General features: G+C 31.0%; 1 protein-coding gene across 1 annotated transcript in view; it reads left to right on the top strand.

Moving 5' to 3' along the window:
* The first annotated feature begins 1,476 nt into the window (after positions 1–1,476).
* LOC135134376 (paired box protein 5 homolog) overlaps positions 1,477–23,044 on the top strand; it is a 31,389-nt gene continuing 9,821 nt past the window's right edge. Inside the window, exons 1-2 of the mRNA XM_064063031.1 lie at positions 1,477–1,593; positions 12,994–13,033. Coding sequence (XP_063919101.1) covers positions 13,021–13,033 — 13 coding nt within the window. The 5' untranslated portion in view covers positions 1,477–1,593; positions 12,994–13,020. The remainder of the gene's footprint in view (positions 1,594–12,993; positions 13,034–23,044) is intronic.

Here is a 23,044-nt window from a genome sequence, read left to right as displayed (position 1 = left end):
TCCAGAATATTTTCTGTGATGTAATTTCTATGATTGTCGCAAAATGAACTCAAAAATATTTCAGTTATCTATGTGTTCGAAATATGGCCACACTTATTATTATTTCATGCGTGCAAAAATTAACAACACAGAGGTGTAACTTTTGAAAATCAATATTTAAACATTTTTTATCTAATAGAAAATAAAAAATAAAATAATGGTAAGTAATTAAACTATACTACATATTATTCATCTTCTGAATATAACTTTTACTGCCAATCATTTTATTGTTAAAAACTACTTGTATTTGCTGAAAAGTAAATGAATATAAAAAATCTTAAATGGCTATAATTAAAAACAATGAAACCTGATTAATACCTAATAAAATTAACTTTGTAATTCCGTTATGTATTATGTCTTCTTAATAATAACTGTAATTTTTAATTGTGTTGTTATTATTGTTTTAACTACTATAGTGTTCGTTTCAGCCATTAGGGGCAGCTGTAATATCAACACTATAAAATTTTAAAGATTTTAAATCGGCAAGAATATTTTTTAAACGCTGCAAATAATTACATTTTCTTAGATATTTGATTATTTTAAATTTTGAAACAGTTTTTTTCCCCGAAAAGCTGACCACAAATTATCTGTTTCAGCCTGAAAACATTCACTATTCTACCATTTAACCCATGGTGTTTTAGGTGGCGGTCGTAAGCAAACACGGTGATTATAAGGCATGGAAGACAGCAAGAAGCGTGTGAAGAAGCGTCTGCGTCATGGGAAGTCAACAATGAGGGCAAGCGCGTGCCACCTCGGGGCTAAATTAACAGCAAAATGTTATTGGTCCATCTGCCTGTTACCTCACCAGCTCATTGGTTGCGCGTGCCCCTTGTTGTCACGCATTGGCTCGGAGAGCTTTCACAGAAGCTCCTCAAAGCGTCGATCCATAAATAGTTTTCAGTCCGGCTGTAATTTACAATGCTTGCAACCGATCGATTTATTTGAGGAAAAGGCAGCTTTCGTGAAAGATCGCATCAGCGCAAATTAAACGTTGAAGGAAAGCGACGGTAAAGCGGCTACTTAATTTCAGGAAATAAAAAACCTTTCTGCGGTTTTGGTTTTAAACAGATGAGGAAGCAGGAGAAACGAGATGAGATTAACGTAAAATTTGGCGTGATGACTGCGCGCTGTTTGAATTTTTCTGTAAAATGCAATAATTCCCATGGGAAATATTTAATTTGATCGTTTCTGTTATCGCATCAAAAATTGTCTGTGTGGCGGATGCCGCCAACGTAAGTTGCCTAATTAATCCCTTGCTCGGTTTCCGTTAGCCGAGATAAGATCGGGTCCTATAGCTAAACATATCTAAAGACCGGATCGTGACTGAAAACTAAACTTGAACTTGCGAAAGGGGCGGGATGTTTCGACCCTCGCACGCACATGCCTCAGAGAAGATCGACACAAGTGACCGCTGACACCAGTAGCGTGGACGTCGCACGCCGTTGCGCCACCACTGTCACAGCTCACGATATCCTGTTCTATCATCTCTCGTAGATCGTATACGGTGCCGGTGTCCATTATCTACCAGCACTTCCAGGAAACTGCATTCATCAGGTAGGATCATTTCTACTTCATAAATTAATAGCTATTATCAGTTCGTGTTGCATGATCAAAGAAAAAATATTCTGACAGCATGATGATAAAACTTAACAAAATAGACGGCTTAAACAATTTTTAAATTTAACAAATTAGAAGAAAAATTGTGTTTAACTGCAAATACATACATACATACACTGGTATTTTCGAAAATTTTATAATCAATTAAAAAGCAGCAGTAGTTTACAATAGTTGTAGTTTTATGACTTTTATGTGTGGACACATAGAAGTTATATTTTATGTATGCATTATTTTAGAATTTTTATAAAAAGTCTTTAAAATATTACAGTAAACTCGGAAGAAAAGGCTGCATTTTTTGTTGGGTGGTTTAAAATACTTCAATGAATTCAAAAATAGTTATCTGAATAAATTTGCTGTTCAAATAATGTCTAAAATATAATGAATTTTTCAGTGACATCAGTAATGATAAAAAGTTATGATTAACGTAAGTTGTGTGTCTCGACTCCTACATATTTTAGGGAATTTTTGTAAAATTTTAAAAATATTTTTAAATCATGAATTTATTTAAATAAAGTAAAATATATCAGAAAATAGTATATGGATGTTCCGAATTTCAACAATTGTTAATTTAAAATAAAAAACTTGGAAGTTACAGCAACTCTTATCTTTATAAAACGCGCTTTTTTTTCTTCGGAGTTGCTAAAGCTGTTGAAAAATTAATTAAACTATAACCTACATATCTTACCTACAACTGAATCTGTATACTTAAAATGTAAAAACTTAACTATCCAAGCAACGATTGAAAATAGTTTTTGTTTATTTTTTTTATTTATTTAATACAATTAATATAATAATAATATTAGCAAAGAACATAACCCTTATATATATTATTATCAGTATCAGAAATGTCAGATAGTACTAAATCTAATTGTGATACGATTATATATATTCCAGTATTCTACACTCGCAAATGTAAAGTCAATTCAATCATTTAATTTTCCTGCTTTAATTTTTTCGTTTTCCATTTTATTCATATCACTTGTTTTTAATTTGCTTATGTAGGACTCTGGAATCTTGCATTAATAAATGCATAGTAAATCCGTACCTATAAACTTATAATTGTCAGTAGTTCGTTCCGCGTGATTAGTTAAAAATAATAATTAAAAATCCAATTTCACAATAGGCAACAAATGTTACCATAACTATAACCATTACTATAATCTTAATCTAGGACTTCGTGTGGTAATTTCTCAGTTTTATCAAAAATATGAAAATTAAGGTCTGCCTAGTACCATAAAGTATACTGTTAAATGGAAAAAATTACAAGATCTAACACAAAATCTGTAATATAATTAAGAAGGGTCACAGGTATTAATTTTTTTTCGAGAATTCTTGAACAAGTAAATACTATTTTAGAAAATAGCCATTCATATTTTTGTAGTCATTGATTTTTGGGCATGACATGTTTGTATTTTACATATTTTATCATTGAATACCTGATTTAAGATATTATTTAGATAGGAATTCAGTAACACAGTTATGACAAAGCAGTGAACTAAAAAGACATTTATTAAGTGATTATTTTTTGAAAATATTCTTAATTAACATAAAAACAAAATGCTGCTGAACATCTAAAAAAAAAAGTCAATAATAATTGTCTAAAAATGTTTAACTTAAAATTGTGTATTTTACAGAAGTTATGTTTATTTCTTTCAGGATTTTCTTAAAGAAGTAGTTGTCTCGTGTTATTTTTGTATTTCATGCCTCCAACACGCCTCGTATTTAGGCCCAACTCATTTATTATTTACTTTAGATAATAAGCGATTTTTTGTTTAAAAATATCAGAAATTTAATCAGTATCATGTCTTTATTTAGATGCAAAATGGTGTCATAACAACAAAAAGGTTCTGGTTTGAAATATTTTGTTGTATTTTTTGTTACGTTATTTTGAATTCCAAGTGTGCATTTTTAGCATCAGATTTAGCATGAGCTAATGCAATTAATTTAGTCAAAGTTATGCAAAATTTAACATGTTAGTGATAATGGGTACTCTTGAGGAGCAGTCATAAAACAGTAAACCTAGCTCCTCTGTAAAAATTAAGCCTTATATCCATATACAAAAAGATATTTTGCACTTCTGAAACAAAGATTTCGATTTCTAATATTAAAATGCTATAATTTATTTATACTTATTACATTTACAAAAATCAAATTTAAATTCAAATTTATTGTCCACGATGTAAACGCATTTTCTTCATTAAAGGAAAACTCATCAAAAAGGAGAATTAAAATGTGTCAACACCATTCGTATTTTCTACATAGCCTGTAAGAATAAACATAGAAACCGATTAAAGCAAACACTAATAAGAAGAAAAAAGTATTAAATATACCCACTTTGGTATGGAATTGGTTTATTGTTTCGGCGTTTAAAAATATCTTGAATAGGTAGGTACATCAGAAATCAAAAAACTTTCATCCACTGAAAGAGACACCTTGTATACAAATACACATTCTAAAATTCTTACATTTTAATTATTTTTATATACTTGAAAAAAAAATAATAACCTCGCAATAATAGTAGGGCACTCCCCACAAAAATATTTTGGTCTAGAGCTATTTTATCAGCCATAAAGCTTATAAGTAAAGTTGCAAGATATAAAGCTTTAGGGCCGTTTTACAAGCCACATAATTACCTAGTCCAAAAATTTTTATCAAAATTAATGTTAGAAATTTTGCAAGATGGTAAAGTAAGCATGAACTTATGGAGACGTTCAAAATATGACCATTTGTTGCAGTTTTGAGCGCCTACGCAATTTCTTGCACACTATTCAAAACATCAAATGAATTTTGATAGAAAAGAGGAAAAGTTCTCAAATTCAGTTAAATGCTTACTTATACATTTTTTGGATAACAGAAGTCCTTTTTATGTATTTTTATTTTTTATTTATATGCTCGTACTATGTTACTAAAAAGGTGATATATGATACAGATGTTGGAGTAAGTCGAGTAGGTAGATCATAGTTACAGTCCTGTATACTAAAACCGGCCTTTGGGTTATGTTTTGAAAAATACATATATATTTTAAGAGATGTAACAATTTTACCATACCTTATGATATTAATTTAACTTGTCTTCTGATCATAATCTTTAAATATTAAAAGACTCAGTTTATAGAAAGCGAATTGAAGTTAATTCGTAATTAACTTTTAATTGAGGCCCGTTGCTATGCAACGTGCATGTTTTAACCAATCACTGGCTCATATTCTACATTTTAATCCTCTGTTAAATTAATCGAGGATTAAATATTTAATTTGCTTTCTATAACCCGGCCCTTAGAAGTTTAAAAATTAAGCAGAACTATAATGAACAAAATTGAGTCCAATATAATTACAAAAAAAAAACACAATAATATAGCGACTTTCGTTTTTTCGTTCATGTCATGTATGCTAGTTGCTCCTGTATAGACAAATGTAGGACGATATTATTTAAATTTAATTAGATCGAAAAAGTAAAGATGCCCTTGACAATATAAAAAAGAATGAAAACACATGGGCGTGTTGCCGCTAGAGTACATTTAATGCCATCCTTACTTTATTATTTTTTTAACTTGTAGCAGTATTTATCTTACTAAAATAAATATTGTAAAATCTGAAACAATCGATATTTTGGAAATATATCCTGAAGATTTGTTATGTGTATTTTCTTTCATTAAATAATAAGTACAGTCAATTGACTCAAAAAGGTGGCTTTTGGAACGTTTAGCAACAACTACAGCTATTACTATTTGTTGCAACTCAATTGTCACTCTGCTGGTAATCACATTTAGTTATAATCATTGAATAAAATGTTAAAAAGTTTAATGTAATTTTATAAATAAACCCTAACCAGCATCAACTGCAAACGATACTTTTTTTTAATGAAACTCGATGCGGGTAAAGAGTCGCAATAAATGTAATAAGTATGTAGCTACAACAACTTTTGAAATTAAGTAAAAATGTATCTAACAAATTGGCTTAAAAATATATATTTTAATTAAATTTAATTTCTATATAATAAACCCAATTATATTAAAGCGTATGGAACAGCTTCTATAAAAAACTCTTTCTCGTTCATTGCCATTGTTGCAGGTTACAATTATCGCTTACTAATTTAAAAGTGTGTAAATTACGAAATATCCAAAAAATCCGTGTAAATACCATTCATACATGCAGGTTTAAAAAATCATACTACAAATTTATGAAATCTGGAAAAGAATTAATTAAGCCCGTGTTTATGTAAATTTTGCGCATAATTTAAGATGTTCGAGGCGATAGAATGACCACAATGTCGCTTAATTCGAGTTATGAATACAGCAGTTACTTCACCTGCACCAAGTAGTAACGTGCAAAACCCGTATAACCCTCGCTTTTAACACATAAACTCACGCGAATACATCAATTTTCTTAGTGAATGGCAAAGTCTGTAAATGCAACCGGCGTTTAATGTTTTAAGTTATATAAAAACAGTTGGTTCGACCCTTATGTTCTAGTCTATTTTATTGTTTCTGCGTGCAATGATGGTAATAAATCGACCTGTATTATGGGACTGTTCCCAAATTAGAAATTTTAGTACTATTTGTTGCAATTTTGTCGTCTCTAATAATACTTCAGCAACTGCAAAATTCAAACTACACCCACAAGCAATCATATATACAATTTTTTTAATGAATAATTAACTGTTTACAAAATTTTGTAAAAGCAATACAGGCAAAATTATTGGAATGTTTGAAATTAACAAGATGATTAATAAGTCTTCTATTTTTTTAACGGGCCAACCGAAATCCAATGATATAAATAAATAGTAATAAATGCCATAACTGTAATAAATACATTTATTTACAGTTATGGCAAAAAATGCTTTGTATTCACAGCCGCATTATTGCTGCCTTAAACATTATGTTCTAGTACTTAGTTAGACTATATATAGTACACCGGGCACTGCAGCAAAGGCTTGACTCAATCTGTGAACCAAATCCAAATAAAATACTAACTAAAATAGGAAAAGAAGTTAAACTTTTATCGATTCAAGTGTAGCACTTGCTTCAAAAACGGCAGAGAGAAATATACAGTAAGAATACCATTTTTGTAAAGTAATAAAAATTTACAACCTAGGTGTTACAAATTCAGTTCGTAGTCTGTAAAACTATAAATTGTAGATCCTAGAACAATGTTTAAATTTAATAGGGCTGGATTTGCTTTATTCTATAACGAATTTAACTGAGGTGTTTGTCAGGGCCACACATCATGAAACTATTTTGTTTCAATATTTAGACGAATTAATCTCTGATGAATAACTATTTGTCTGAATACAGTCCTGAAATCCAAGCAAATTTCAAAGCAAATAAGGATTCACGAAAATCCCTACCAGAAAGGTTTGTTCGACTATTGCTGGCCTAAAGGCCACAGTAAGTTTATTGCTGCAAGGTTCCACTAAAAAAATACAGAACAAAAAGAAACGTACCTGAATCACACTTCTCACTAGGAATCAGTAGAGACAATACGTACAAAATGCATTCTTTAAAGTTGTTGTCACTAAAAACGTGTTCAGTTTAGCATTCAATGTTCGATTGTATTAATGGTTTTATTTGGCATAGTTGTACCATACTTTCACCTTTCATTTGCAAAGAATTGGTCAAACTGGCATTTACTGAACTTATTTGTTTATTTTATTAAAACTTAGCACTATTTCTTTTTCTTTTTTTTTAGTTTGTGTCTACTTTCAGAAACATTAACTTTATTTTTTGTTACGGTTTCTAAACGGTCAAAATGCTTTTGACTTAGTTTTTGAGGTTTCGCTAAAAATGATTTATTTGGCTGCCAACTAGCGAGTATTTTTTAGCTCGCTGTAGAACATTCTTAAAAGAAAAAAATGTGTATACTTACATATTCAACAAAGAAGATTGATTGTAGAACAAAACAATCGAACATCGATATCTAACACGAACGTATGTTGATGGTACATTGGCAAGTATGTATGTATAAAATTTACTCTTCAAAAAAATCAAAAAGTTTTTTTTTAATTATGACATTTATAAATTTTTATAAATGTAAATTGGTGATGCGGTTCCAACAAGTACAAGTCTCACCCATTAAAATTTTTCTTTTATTTATTAATATGAACACCACTGCAGAGTTACTTCGGTTTAAAAAATAATATATGACTAAACTGCTATAAATATGCAAATATATTTTTCTTTAAGAACATTTTACTTTATTATACGGTTTGATGTAGGTACATGTCAAATGAAAGTATGTACGCAGATGAATTATTAATGTAATGGCAATCAGTAGATGATATTCGAACAGTGAACGTACATACGACCTGATTTAATTTTCCTGTAAAATTAAAAAGTTTAATAAAGGAATTTAATGAAAATTCGACCATGACCTAATTTGAAGAAAATTTTCGTAGCCTGAGTTATAATAATATTAAATAAACTAAAATGCAATTTATAACTGTACGTCTATATAGTTAATTCTGAAAAAAAATTGCATTTCGAAACCAGTATTTATCCAACGTAGTAAATTATAGAACCTCAGAAGAAATATAATGAAAATAAAAAATAAAGACAGAATTTCCCAAATAAGTTCTGCGTTTGAAAATTTGAATTAGGGTATTTATTCAATCCAACATTATTAAATTTCATTTGAAACCGTTAAAAATCTGGACATAGTTGTGTTAAAAATAGTAGAAGATAAGAATAATAAACTGGAGATCAATTAGAGGAGAGTCTATTTAAAGAAAAAAATCACTAAAACAGGTTGGACGAATTTCTACAATGGCCACATTTAAAAAAAATAGTTTTTTGAACAGCATCGTGAATATAAAAATTATAGAACAATATTTTTTAAAAATTCAAACTCGTGAAAAAGGTGTAACCATAGACGTATATGGAAATAGAGCCTGGGTTATCAAGCAGGGCTTAGTTTTGGATTAATTAATTATATTAATTTTGTCTTTTAAATACCTTAGTTCACACAAACAATTAAAAGAATCACTTTAGTGACTGAGTGTATCTATTAGTTTCTGTGAACAACTTTGCCGAAAAAGTAAAAATAACCTCATTATAAAAATGTGGAAATATTGATAAACAAGCACGACACTGGCCGAATTTGTGTATTTTTAGAGGTGATTATTATTATAAGTTATGAATTTGAAATAGTGTTTTTTAATGTAAAATACATCCATGAAAATATAATTTAGCTCATGTAACTTAATTTTTGATATATTTATTTTCAAATAAAAAGTTTAGTCAATAATTATCTTTCTGGCGGACTAACTAATGATCAAACGACATTAGGCAAAGATCATCAGCGACAAACACCGTAATGGAACTCACATGGTCGCCGATAAAACCTTCAACGAAATCAGCAGGGTGTCCTAGTAATCGCCAATCATATTCCTAATAATTTGGATAATTTATTTGTGGGAGCGGAATGTACGTCGTTATAATAACTAATATTAAAGCGGTTATGATAACAATGTCCTAATGAAGCCACCCAGTTGGTAGTCGAGTGACCGCACCGTAACGACATTTCAATAATTGAATTATTTATAGCCTGTCTTTAGACAGGTAGCCATTCCAACCGCCTCTGATTTCTGTTATGATTGATATTTGATTAGCTCTGTTTATTGGTAATTACCATAATCAGAAAGACCATCTCCGGACCTCCAGGACCCTGAGCATCAAACCTGAATTACACTAATAAAATATGGCAATTTTAATCATAAAGATGAGATCGAATGTACTATTTCTATGCTTAGATTTCTATCACGTTTCAATTTTTTTCTAATATAAATAATATTCACAATAAAAACTTTAATTTGTATTTTTGTAAGTTTCCATCACGTAAGCAGAACCATGATTTTATAAAGCATACAGGGGCAATGCATGAATAATTTAAATATTGATTATGTTTTATGTTGAAAAATATGAAATTAATGTAAATCAAAATCACAAGCGCGACGTGTTCAAGCCAAATTATTCTGGTAGTTAGCTCTCATTTGCATCGGCTATCACGCATTTTTACCCTTAGGGAGTACGGATTTACAATTTTAGTTAATGTGCTTAAAACATCGGGCTCTGAATACGAGAACAGCTGATTAACCAAATTTCTACAGCTCCTGTCGAGTTAACCCCAATCTGAATACCACGAATTAAACGAATTATAGCGTACAGAAATTTGCTTAATAACTGACAGTAGGACATAAACAAGTAAGTAGTTAACATTGACCACTTAAGTTTTTTATTTCCCTACCTAGGAATGTCTAAATTCTTGTTCCCAGCTTGTAGAATACGAAAATGCCGATCTTCCGGTTCCGTCTGTCTTGTGTTGGTGATCATTAAACCGCCTCCACTAATTGCTCTAAAATTGTAAGTGTACTTTTAAAAATTATCATGTAGATGGTAGAATTCTATTAAAAATGTATGCCATATTCCCCACTAAAAACTTTATAACATCATCACAAAATTTTGCTCAATAGATCTCTCCTAAACTTTATAGTGTTCTTTTTACCTGTGGTCTGATAATGCATCGATATTTTTAACATTACGCGTCCAGGTCTTTAAAAAAAATTGTGTACAGTTATTTAGTCAGAAGTTCCCTCGCATTAGACAAAAAGTCATAATGTTAAATTTTGCAGTTTTAATTTTTTCCTTCCCAAGAGTACAAAAAAAGTGATTTCCCGTTTCCGTCTGTCTGTCTGTCTCTGTGTCTCCAGACTATCTGACTTTAAGATTATCTTCATCAACATCTAATAAATCCTGTCTGAAATATGCAATATGACTCTATATTTGTGGTTTGTCAGTGTACTCATAGTTTCTAGAATTACTTATACAGTGTGACTCAAAAAAATTAACAAATAAGACAATTTATTTTGTTAATTAAATTAAGAGTGACTCACTCTATTTTCCCAAAAATTTAGGAATACAGGACTGTAAATGTTAGTATTACACTGCATATATCCAAATTGATATACGTGTTTTTGCAAAAATGTTGATGACGTCATCACAAAAATTTTGTCATGGAAAAACTCATCTGAAGCAACCGCGTAGTACGCTTTTTTACTTTTCTACTCTATTTCACAAACGAGAGAAGGTCTGTTGAAATAGCCTTCTACCAATTGTTTTATGATAACCCCAGTAAATTAAAATAAAATGTGTAGACTGTTAGAGTGTATTTAAAGAAGCATGTTGTGCGAGTTTCAAGTGAGTTTTTCAAAAATTTTGTGATAATATCATCAACACTTTATCAATGACACATATATTATATCAATCTGAATAGGTGCAGTGTAGTACCTAGAATAACATTATTGTATACTTGGAGAAAACGGGAGGAGCGTTTTTGATAGATAAAATAAACATTGCTTCAATGATTTTTTTGTCATTTTGTACAAGTAATTTTAAAAAATATGAATGCATTCATAAACCACAAGTATTGATTCATAATATTTTACATATTTTAGATAGGATTTATCCGAAAAAATTTTGAGTTGACGTCATCAGTGTTCTTTTAGAAGGGATAAACAGATTTTGATTAACGATTTACAACGCTTGCAAAATTTCAGGACATTTAGTTTAACAATTTCAAAGTTAAATTGAAAAATGTATAATTTTGATTTTTTCCAAAAATGCGTATGGAAAAAATTGAACACGGATCTAAAAACTACAATCGCAGGAATATTTTATTCTATAACATTCAAATAACATTTACCAATGACGTCACCGCATTGTTGGTGGGATAATTATACAAATTTTAGTTACTGCCTACATGATATTCCTAACATACGAATAAAAACTGAAGACAATCGGTCCAGTAGTTCCGGAGTTAATATGTCTAATAAAAATTGATAGGGACGATAGACGACAAACAGAGAGATGAAAACACGGCACCTACTTTTTCGTACTCTGGTGGCCATAAAAAATCGAGAAAACATGAAAACAATACAAGCAATATCGTATATCACGACGTATTTTTCAATACACTGAGGCACATACATACATATATTATTTCAATTCGAACTGTAACTATACATATTTAAAGCTTCATAAAGAGTTTTTAGCAATAAAAATAGACTACAAAAACAAAGACAAGGCAAGATCTCAGAGTGTGCTTCAATGATGAGTTATTAAATGTTTTTCTTGTATTGTAATAGAGGTCCATCCGGCGAATGACCACTTTCATGTTTTTTCGACGTTTTCTGACACCTATAGTCTGTCTGTCTCGATTTTTATTATACTGATGTTAAATTTTATATGTGATTTATGAGTATCGTGTAGTTGGTAAATGACTAACTAAAATTTGTCTAATCATCTCCACTACAATTTGATGACGTCCCTTCGTCATTTTACTTAGTAAAGGTAATCTAAACTTTATAAAATAAAATACTTCTGTACTCGTGGTTTATGAATGCGCCTCATGTATGCAATTTTTCTACGTGTTTCATCAAACCGATATCTCAGTAACAGTCAGCGTTGAGGAATTTGGGGTTTGTACATACATAACATAAATCTTGCTTCCCTAGTGAAAATAACTGTTGTAACCTAAGTTTATTTTAATTTGTGATTTTATGGTTCAGAAGTGAAAGATGCTTAATTTATTTTACGTATTTCGCCTAGCCCTACCTTCCTCTACATATACATGTGTTATATTGCGTTAAATTAGGTGCCTGTTTAATGTAATTTGTATTAGTAAGCAGCAACCACAAGCAATTATAACAATAAATTATACATTATTGATCTGAGTCTCTGTGTAAATATCAAGTTTTTTCCTAGCTGGGTGTATTAAACTTGAAGTTTTCATGCAGCACGCATTTTCCTTGTTTGCTGTTCAGAGCAATGTCCATCATAAAATGTCTTTTCTAGAACTAACGCTTCAATAATTTCGCTATTTTCGTTTAAATATTTCATTCCAGCGTAATGAAGGTATCACGAAACAGTCGATGGTATCAATGAAATGGTTTTCAGCAAACGTAAAATTTCCTTCATTGTCGTCGTGTATTAGTTTAATTGATATAGCGGGCAGTCAGCCAGCGATAAGATTAGTCCATAAATATCGGGAGCGTGTTTGGAATTTGTGTATCACAAATCTGTTCCGTGCCGACTGTAAAATAGCACGGTACAGGTGAGCGCCGAACGCTTAATTCGTTTAATCGGGCCCACCTCGGCGACATTTACATCTCAAAGCTCACTAACGACCCTTCGTCACGCTCTCGACGTGACGTGTTTTATATGAGTGGTTGTACCAGGGGGGTGCCATTAACAATGTACAACAACGATCTGCTCTGTCACCCCTAAAAAGCTCGCCTATTTACACATTTTTTAGCCACTTGTCTAATTTAGGAAGTTTTTTGTTACAGGCGGAGAACCAAAGAAGTAGTCAGAATATGCCTCATACTGGTAAGTTAACTGCGCAGTACGACTATTTCTGAACTTTAGGCTGGAAAAATTTAATAAAAAAAACAACAAACAAACAAAAATGAAATTTAAAACTTCACCTAAATTACACATGTGCATGACTGAAAATTCTTCCAGTTGAAAGAGGCTGCGGTGACACGGCACTTTGGTCGGTACTTTAAACACAACCAAAATATCACGTGTTAGCTTAAAACTTAACACAATGGTCTGTTTGGGCTTTATCTAAGTATTCTGATTGTGCCATTATCTTGTTACACGTACCGAAATTGAAAAAGTTTTCAAGCACTCAGTAACTTCTCGCTCTGGCTATCTCTTCCTTTCTAGCAGAAGCCTTTTTTGACGCATGTTTAAATTATTCCTGCAAAAGATCGTTATAAGCTTTGGTGATAAAATATAAATGTTGAAGAAAGAAACTAATAGTGCGTTCTTTCATTTACTTCTTTAGAGCTTTTGAATGAATGAATATTCGTTGTCTTGGCATTGATAATGAATATGATTAATTAATTATGATTATTACTAAAGTATCTCTGAATCAACATAATTTACACAAATTTAAAAAACTGGTCGAAGGTTACTTCGAAAGAACTTCCCTCGCCCATAAAGTACAGCTTGTCAAATCCAGCTCTTTGGAAAAATTAAAAGATTTGATTTTGCGAATTTTATTCTTTTTTATGGCAACCATTATAATAAGCTAAAATAAAAATATGTAAGTAATGTTTGAGTAAAGGTAAAGAAACGTGCTAACCGTTTGTTACAAATGAGTTTTTCTATTACAAAATTTTGTATTGATTTCATCCACATTTTTGTAAGGACGCATATACCAGTTTGGATAGATGCATTGTAATACTAATAATAAAAGTATTTTATAATTGTTATTCTTGAATAGTGATTTATAATCAATAAAATAATGCAACAATTTAACCACGTCTGCCGATGCCGTATGTATAGGCTCAGCATCTCCTACTACTACGGCCTTGTCTAGGGGTTATGAAACATCGAGAAAATATGAAAGTACTAAATTGCCCGACGGATTCCAATACTGTACGTCCTTAGGTTATCCTCGATAAGAAAAACAACTTGAAAGTGTTTATGTTTATACATCGGAAGAATGTCACGTAGAATTAGTTTGATTTGAATGAGTTCGTCCCCTCAAAACAGAGGATCAAAACTATTAAGTAGTAGGGTACAATCGACAAAATGTTCTTGAATCATTATTATAATTCTTATTAAATAAAGACGTTTATATTTTCACATTTTCGGGAAAATGGGGTGACTCGTTCTTAATTTGATCAATAAAAAATATGAATGCAGTGATGAATCACAAGTAAAAACTCATCATATTTTGCACATTTTGGGTAGAATTTATTGGGCAAAATTTTGAGATAACTTCATCAATTTTTTGGGGAAACAGATTTACTTTGATTAACAATTTACTATGCCTATAACAATTTTAAAAAGTCTGTAGTACAGGCTCATCATTAGAGAGCGGAAAATATGCAGCAAAATTTTGTGAAATATGATCATATGATATGCACCAAATTTATGTAAATATGCAGTAACTTTCTTAATATATGCAGAAATATGCAGTTGCATAGGCTCCAAAAATTAAAAAAAAAGCTTAATAAGCGAACTAAATTTATTTACAAATTACAAAAACAGGTTTCCCGAGCTTACGTTTTATTGCAAAAAATATATAAATCACATTGCAAGGTGTTTAATTACATCTCACTAACACATAAATCACATTTTTAATGATAATATTCTTATACTAAAAAGTAAATATAAACAGAACAAATTAAAAAATAGTAGTAATAATCGACTATTTAATTACTATTTTGGTAACAATTTATTTTTAAATATTTTTCAAAATGTTCTAACAAAAAGTTTTTCCGGTGATTCTAAAGTATGTATTTGAAAATAGAAAAACTGCGTACTACGTCCACAGATGTAAAATTACTTAGCGGTTTAGAGCAGGCGCGACAAAACACAGTTCCTTCTTGAAGAATAAGTTCAGGAAAAGGTTTAATCCTTAAATTATTTTGAGTTATCTTAGACTTATTAACACACTTGTATCGCTTTAAATGCTTTTAATGCAAACTCACGATGAAAAATAAAAGGATAATGTTCCTCCGACCACCACAAAACATACCATTAATGGGCTGAAGCAACGAACAAAAATATTGGGAATGAACGTATTTCCAAAAGTAATTAGGGCCAAATTTACCTGAAGGATGGCTTAACACATAGTGGTTTCTCCAAACTACCATAAAACCCAAACCTTCCCTAGTTATTTGAAGCTCAGAACAATATTTGCAATATGATTAATGAAATTTCGTCTTTCTAGATAAATGCTGGTAGAATGACAATCATTTTTTTTTCAAATTAGCACAAAAAGTGAAAAAAATGCAAAATATGCACCCGTTACGTGAAATATGCAACAGAAGGCAAATATATGCAAATATGCAATTTTTTTATAGCTGTATTCATTTTTAATAAGCATGATTCGTTCACATATTAAATATCAAGACTTATATGCAAAAAATAACGGATATGCAAAAAATAACGGATATGCAAATTTCATAAAATCCGCTCTCTACTCATTATATTTTCTACATTTTAGATAGTATTTATTAGGCAAAATTTTGAGCTGACGTCATCAATTTTTTGGAGAGGATAAAAAGTAAATATATTTTGATTAAAAATGTATCATGATAATCATAACGTTAAAACATCTCCAAGATTTCAAAGCATTCGGTTTTGCAAATTTAAAATTAAATTGCAAAATGTTGTTTTATAATTTTGATTTTTGTCCAAAACACGGAGTCATAAACTACATGTATAGGACTATGTTATTTTATACTATTTAAAACCCATTTACTAGATACAATTTTGAAATGAGGTCATGACATTATTGGTGGAGATGATTAGGCAAATTTTGGTTAGCGTTTTACCATCATTTGACAAGAATCGGCCCAGTAGTTTCGGAGATTTTCTGTCTAATAACAACCTTTTAATCTACATTTAAGTAGATCACAGAGTTTTTAGGTATTACTTCCTGAGCGAAAGCGTAGTAAACAAGTCCATCGCCCCTTTCATGTTTTCTAGACGTTTCATGACCCCTAGAGTACGAAAAAGTGGTCTACCGTTTCCATCTGTCTGTCTATTCGTCTGTCTGTGTCAAATTTTATTAGATAAATAACCCCCAAAACTACCGGACCGATTATTATTATCAAATTTTGTACGTATATTAGGAATATGATGTACATGGTAAAACGCTAACCAATATTTGGCAAATCATCTCCACCACCAATGGGAAAATTTACAATAGTAAATTTGTTTTTAATTTTATAAAATAAGATGTTCCTGCACTTATGGTGTATGAATCCGTGTTGAGTTTTCACCCTAGACATTCAGATTCGGAAAAAAAATCAAAATTGTAAAACAAAATTTGCAAATGAACTTTGAAACCGCAAAACTGAATGCACTGAAATCTTGCAAACGTTTTAAGACTATCGTAATCATGGTAAATCGTTAATCAAAATTTATTCGTTTATCCATTCCCAAAAAATTGATGAATTGATGAATCCTTTCTGATATATATGAAAAATATTATGACTATCTATACTTGTGGTTTATCAATGCACTTATAGTTTTTAAAATTATTTTGTAATTAAAAAAATCACTTGACACAAACGCGTAGCACACTTCTTTACCTTTACATGCTTACTTTTATTTTGATTTATAAGGGTTATCATAAAAAATAAAATTCGTAAAATCAAATCTCATAATATATATAGATTCATACTTGCACTCAGAGAAGAGGGAAGTTCTGTCGAAATAACCTTCGACCAATTTTTACTTCCCGAGCGTAAGCAAAGGAAGTATTGTAATCGAGTCCGTCGGCCGACTCTCTACTTTTACGTTTTCTCGATCTTTCATGACCCCTAGAAGACGAAGAAATAGGTCTCCCATTTCCGTCTGTCTGTCCGTCTGTCCGTCCGTCTGTCCGTCTGTTGTCCCGGATTTTTATTAGACAGATAATCTCCGAAAGTATTTGACCGATTGTTGTGAAATTTTGTACTTGTATTAAGAATATCATGTAGATGGTAAAACGCTAACCAAAATTTGTCTAGTCATCCCCACCACTAATGCGATGACGTCACTTCAAAATTGTACATAGTAAATGGGTTTTCAATTGTATAAAATAACATAGTCCTACACATGTAGTTTACAACTCTGAATCGACTTTTCACCCGAAACGTCCAGATTTTTGGAAAAAAAATCAAAATTATAAAACAACATTTTGAAATTTAATTTTTAATCTGCTAACCAGAATGCTTTGAAATGTTGCAGATGTTTTAAGGCTATAAAGAGCATCATAAATCTTTAGTCAAAAAATATTTGCTTATCCCCTCCAAAAACTTGATGACGTCAGCTCAAAAGTTTGTGGAATAAATCATATCTAAAATGTACAAAATATGATGAGTCTGTACTTGTGATCTATCACTCCATTCATATTTTTTGGATTTGCATATACAGGGTGACTCAAAAAAATTAATGAATGCGTAAATATATTTTATTGATTTAATCAGGAACTACAAAACCGAATGCTCTGAAATCTTGCAGATGTTTTAAGGTTATAAAGAGCATAATAAATGTTTAGTCAAAATATATTTGCTTATCCCCTCCAAAAACTTGATGACGTCAGCTCGAAAATTTGCCGAATAAATCATATCTAAAATGTACAAAATATGATCAGTCTGTACTTGTGATCTATCACTCCATTCATATTTTTTGGATTTGCATATACAGGGTGATTCAAGAAAATAAATGAAAGCGTAAATTTATTTTACTGATTTACTCAGGAACTACAAAACCGAATGCTTCAAAATCTTGAAGATATTTTAAAATTATCATAAGCATGGTAAATTTTTGATCAAAACGTATTTGGTCGTCCCCCCTAAAAAATTTATGATGTCACCACAAAATTTTGCTGAAAAAATCCTATCTAAAATGTACAAAATATGGTGAGTCTCTTCTTGTGATTTATCATTCCATTCAAATTTTTTCGATTTGCATATACAGGGTGACTCAAAAAAATTAATGAATGCGTAAATTTATTTTATTGATTTAATCAGGAACTACGAAACCGAATGCTTTGAAATCTTGCAGAGGTTTTAAGGTTATAAAGAGCATAATAAATTTTTAGTCAAAATATATTTGGTTATCTTCTACAAAAAACTGATGACGTCAGCTCAAAAGTTTGCCGAATAAATCGTATCTAAAATGTACAAAATATGATCAGTCTGTACTTGTGATTTATCATTCCAATCATATTTTTGGATTTGCATATGCAGGGTGACTCAAAAAAATTAATGAAGGCGTGAATTTATTTTATCGATTTAATCAGGAATTACAAAACCGAATGCTTTGAAATCTTGGGAATATTTTAAAGTTATTATAAGCATGGTAAACTTTTGTTCAAAATGTATTTGTTCATCCCTCCTAAAAAAATTGATGACGTCACCCTTAAATTTTGCTGAATAAATCCTATCTAAAATGCAAAAAATATGATGAGTTTGTACTTGGGATTTATCATTCCATTCATATTTTTTAGATTTTCTTAAGAGGTGGTTCAAAAAAATTAATGAAGTCAATTTATTTTATTGATTAAATTAAAGGCAACACTTATTATTAGTATTACACCCCAACCAACCCAATTTGGTAGACACAAAATTTGTTAAAGGAAAAACTCGGTTGAAACATAAGGGTAGCACGCTTATTTACATCGACTTTAACATTACAGACCTGCATTTGTTTTATGCGTTCACTTGGTTCCGCGAATGTGAAATAGACATGTTTATAATCAACCAGTTGTGAATTTCACCGTCAAGAATTAAAATAAAACCCAATGTTTTATATAATAAGCGGAAGTCGAAGCAATAAAACCGATGGTCGTTTTGTTTACAGTTTCTCTGTTTGACTCTCACGTATGCTGTTACACCTGTCATCTTAAATTAAGAATGTTTATACATACACGATTTTCAGTTGCCTCTGATACGTATACGTGAGTAAATTGTTTCGTTATTTTATTGATTATTACAAATCAATATTCTAAACGATCCTATTCATTTTCCCGAAAATTTGAGAATATAATAATTTTATTCTTAGTATTACACTACATCTATCCCAACTGATATACGTGTCCTTGCAAAAATGTTGATGACGTCATCGCAATTTTTTTTAATTCCCACTACAAAAATGTAATGAGAAAAAAAACACAATAGGCATGCAGTCGTCAAGTTTCCGACAGCGAGGGAAGTACTGTCTAAACTCTTTAGACCAATTTTTTTTTGTTGGATATAAATTGAGTGCTATAATACAAATTTGAAAGTCTAAGACAGTAGTGTAGAATAATTATTCTTACTTACAGCCGTTTAAAATCACAAGGCACTGACAATCAAGTTTACAAGAGAACACAGTGACAGATTTTTTACTTTTTCGTGCCTCTTTTTCAAAATATTTATTCAGTTTTTGAGCTTCTCGCTTGCTGCTACGATTTTTCATTTTTTTACTTTCCGAGTGTAAGTCCATCGGACCACCGGCTACGTCATGTTTTCTCGACGTTTCATGACCTCTAATTTACAAAAAAATAGGTCACACATTTCCGCCTGTGTATCTCTCTGTCTGTCTGTGTGTTTGGTCTGTCATCTGCCGTCCGTGCCGATTTTTTTTAGAAGTTAACTTTCGTAACTACCGGGCCGATTGTTGCTAAATTTTATACACACGTTAGGAATATCGTGTAGATAGTAAGACGCTAACTAAATTGTGTCCAACTATCCCCACCAACAATGAGATGACGTCATTTCCAAATTTTACCAACATTTTACAATTTAACTTTGAAATTTCAAAACCTAATGCTCTGAAATGTTGCAAACGCTTTAAAATTTTTGGAAGCATGGTAACTTCCCTCTCCAAATTAAGAACGTCATCGCCAAATTTTGTCCGATACATTGCACCTCATGTGTGCAAAACATTAAATCTACACTTGTGGTTTACCAACGCATTCATATGTTTTTTACATTATAGGGAAAAAAATTCGCAAAATCAAATTTTACAATTTTTCGAAGTGGGATTTGTTGGACTGTACTTTAGGGACGAGAGTTCTGTATTAATAATCTTCAACCAATTTCAACTGATTAGCTATGTATTTTTTATTTGTCTATCCAAAATTTTGTTACTGAAAATTTCTTTTTACTTCCCGAGCGTAAGCAAAGGAAGTATTGTAATCGAGTCCGTCGGCCGACTCTCTACTTTTACGTTTTCTCGATCTTTCATGACCCCTAGAAGACGAAGAAATAGGTCTCCCATTTCCGTCTGTCTGTCCGTCTGTCCGTCTGTCCGTCTGTCCGTCCGTCTGTCCGTCTGTCCGTCTGTCCGTCCGTCTGTCCGTCTGTCCGTCCGTCTGTCCGTCTGTTGTCCCGGATTTTTATTAGACAGATAATCTCCGAAAGTACTCGACCGATTGTTGTGAAATTTTGTACTTATATTAAGAATATCATGTAGATGGTAAAACGCTAACCAAAATTTGTCTAATCATCCCCACCACTAATGCGATGACGTCACTTCAAAATTGTACATAGTAAATGGGATTTCAATTGTATAAAATAACATAGTCCTACACATGTAGTTTACAACTCTGAATCGACTTTTCACCCGAAACGTCCAGATTTTTGGAAAAAAAATCAAAATTATAAAACAACATTTTGAAATTTAATTTTTAATCTGCTAACCAGAATGCTTTGAAATGTTGCAGATGTTTTAAGCCTATAAAGAGCATTATAAATCTTTAGTCAAAAAATATTTGCTTATCCCCTCCAAAAACTTGATGACGTCAGCTCAAAAGTTTGTGGAATAAATCATATCTAAAATGTACAAAATATGATGAGTCTGTACTTGTGATCTATCACTCCATTAATATTTTTTGGATTTGCATATACAGGGTGACTCAAAAAAATTAATGAATGCGTAAATATATTTTACTGATTTACTCAGAAACTACAAAACCGAATGCTTTGAAATCTTGCAGATGTTTTAAGGTTATAAAGAGCATAATAAATGTTTAGTCAAAATATATTTGCTTATCCCCTCCAAAAAATTGATGACGTCAGCTCGAAAGTTTGCCGAATAAATCCTATCTAAACTGTAAAAATATGATGAGTCTGTACTTGTAATTTATCACTCCATTCATATTTTTTGGATTTGCATATACAGGGTGACTCAAAAAAATTAATGAATGCGTAAATATATTTTATTGATTTAATCAGGAACTACAAAACCGAATGCTCTGAAATCTTGCAGATGTTTTAAGGTCATAAAGAGCATAATAAATGTTTAGTCAAAATATATTTGCTTATCCCCTCCTAAAACTTGATGACGTCAGCTCGAAAGTTTGCCGAATAAATCATATCTAAAATGTACAAAATATGATCAGTCTGTACTTGTGATCTATCTCTCCATCCATATTTTTTGGATTTGCAAATACAGGGTGATTCAAAAAAATTAATGAAAGCGCAAATTTATTTTACTGATTTACTCAGGAACTACAAAACTGAATGCTTTGAAATCTTGAAGATGTTTTAAGGTTATAAAGAGCATAATAAGTGTTTAGTCAAAATACATTTGCTTATCCCCTCCAAAAAATTGATGACGTCAGCTCAAAAGTTTGCCGAATAAATCCTATCTAAACTGTACAAAATATGATGAGTCTGTACTTGTAATTTATCACTCCATTCATATTTTTAGGATTTACATATACAGGGTGACTCAAAAAAATTAATGAATGCGTAAATTAATTTTATTGATTTACTCAGGAACTATAAAACCGAATTCTTTGAAATCCATTGCGAAAAAAAAACATAATAGGCATGCAGTCGTCACGTTTCCGACAGCGAGGGAAGTACTGTCTAAACTCTTTAGACCAATTTTTTCTAGTGTTAACCACGCTGTACTGATTTCCATGTTTTCTAGACATTTCATAATCCCTTGAATATGGAAATATAGGTCTCTGTTTCCGTGTATCTTTCATCTGTCTACCTATACATCGTCTGTCTGGTAGCAATTTTGTCAAAGAAATAATCTCCAAAACTACTAGACTAATTGTTGTCAAATTTTACATTTATCTGCCTCATTGATTAAATATCATTTTTTCGTACATATAGTAGTCTTATTACTATTGTTAGACTGTATGTATTAGTAATAACATAATTCCTTTTGTTTTTAATTTTCTGTTCTAGGTTGTCATCCCACCAATTTGTTGTCTGGTGTATTTTTTCCGCGTGCTATACAAGTCTATATATTCGAATTCTTATTTGTTATTCATATTTATCCATCTCTTTTAACGTTCTGAAAAATAGTGTTTTCAAAGATTTTGTTGCGCCAATCTATTTATCTAACTAATTCACGTTTTGGTTAATAATGTTTGTTAATTTGCTGTTTCCTAGTTGGACAGTAGTCCCTGCAGATGATAAATATGTATCTGTGCCAACCTGCCAACACCAGACAAGGGTTGACACAGATGTTTTCGACTGTTAGATTTAAGTATTAATGTTTTTATAAATCGAAAATAAGTATTTTGACTAACTGTATAAGGATGCTCAGTTACGGTCTATATTAAAACCGAAGAAATTAGTTGAGGGAATTAAGGAATAGAAAATCAGAATGCTTAAGCCTTCAAATGTCTTTCAACACTACATTAATGTCCTACACCTTCTTTCTTTTTCTTAAATTTGTAATTTGATCTTTAAAAAAAATATTCTAATCTCTGAAAAATTGTAATGCGGAAATAACCTAAATATGCAAGTGCTCCATTAAAGCCGTATCTTGCTTTCGCGGCAAGTTAAAATTATGCTTGGGTTTTCGTAAAATATGCGTGAGTTTCAAAATATAAAGTAATAAAGAGTTTATTACCAGGAGTGTTATACTTACTATTTC

The sequence above is a fragment of the Zophobas morio genome, unplaced genomic scaffold (assembly GCF_036711695.1).
Source record: "Zophobas morio isolate AGI-343-1 ecotype UQ-CSIRO unplaced genomic scaffold, CSIRO_AGI_Zmor_V1 ptg000023l, whole genome shotgun sequence".
NCBI lineage: Eukaryota > Metazoa > Arthropoda > Insecta > Coleoptera > Tenebrionidae > Zophobas > Zophobas morio.
The sequence above is the reverse complement of the archived record's forward strand: the minus strand, read 5'-3'. Positions and strand labels throughout refer to the sequence as shown.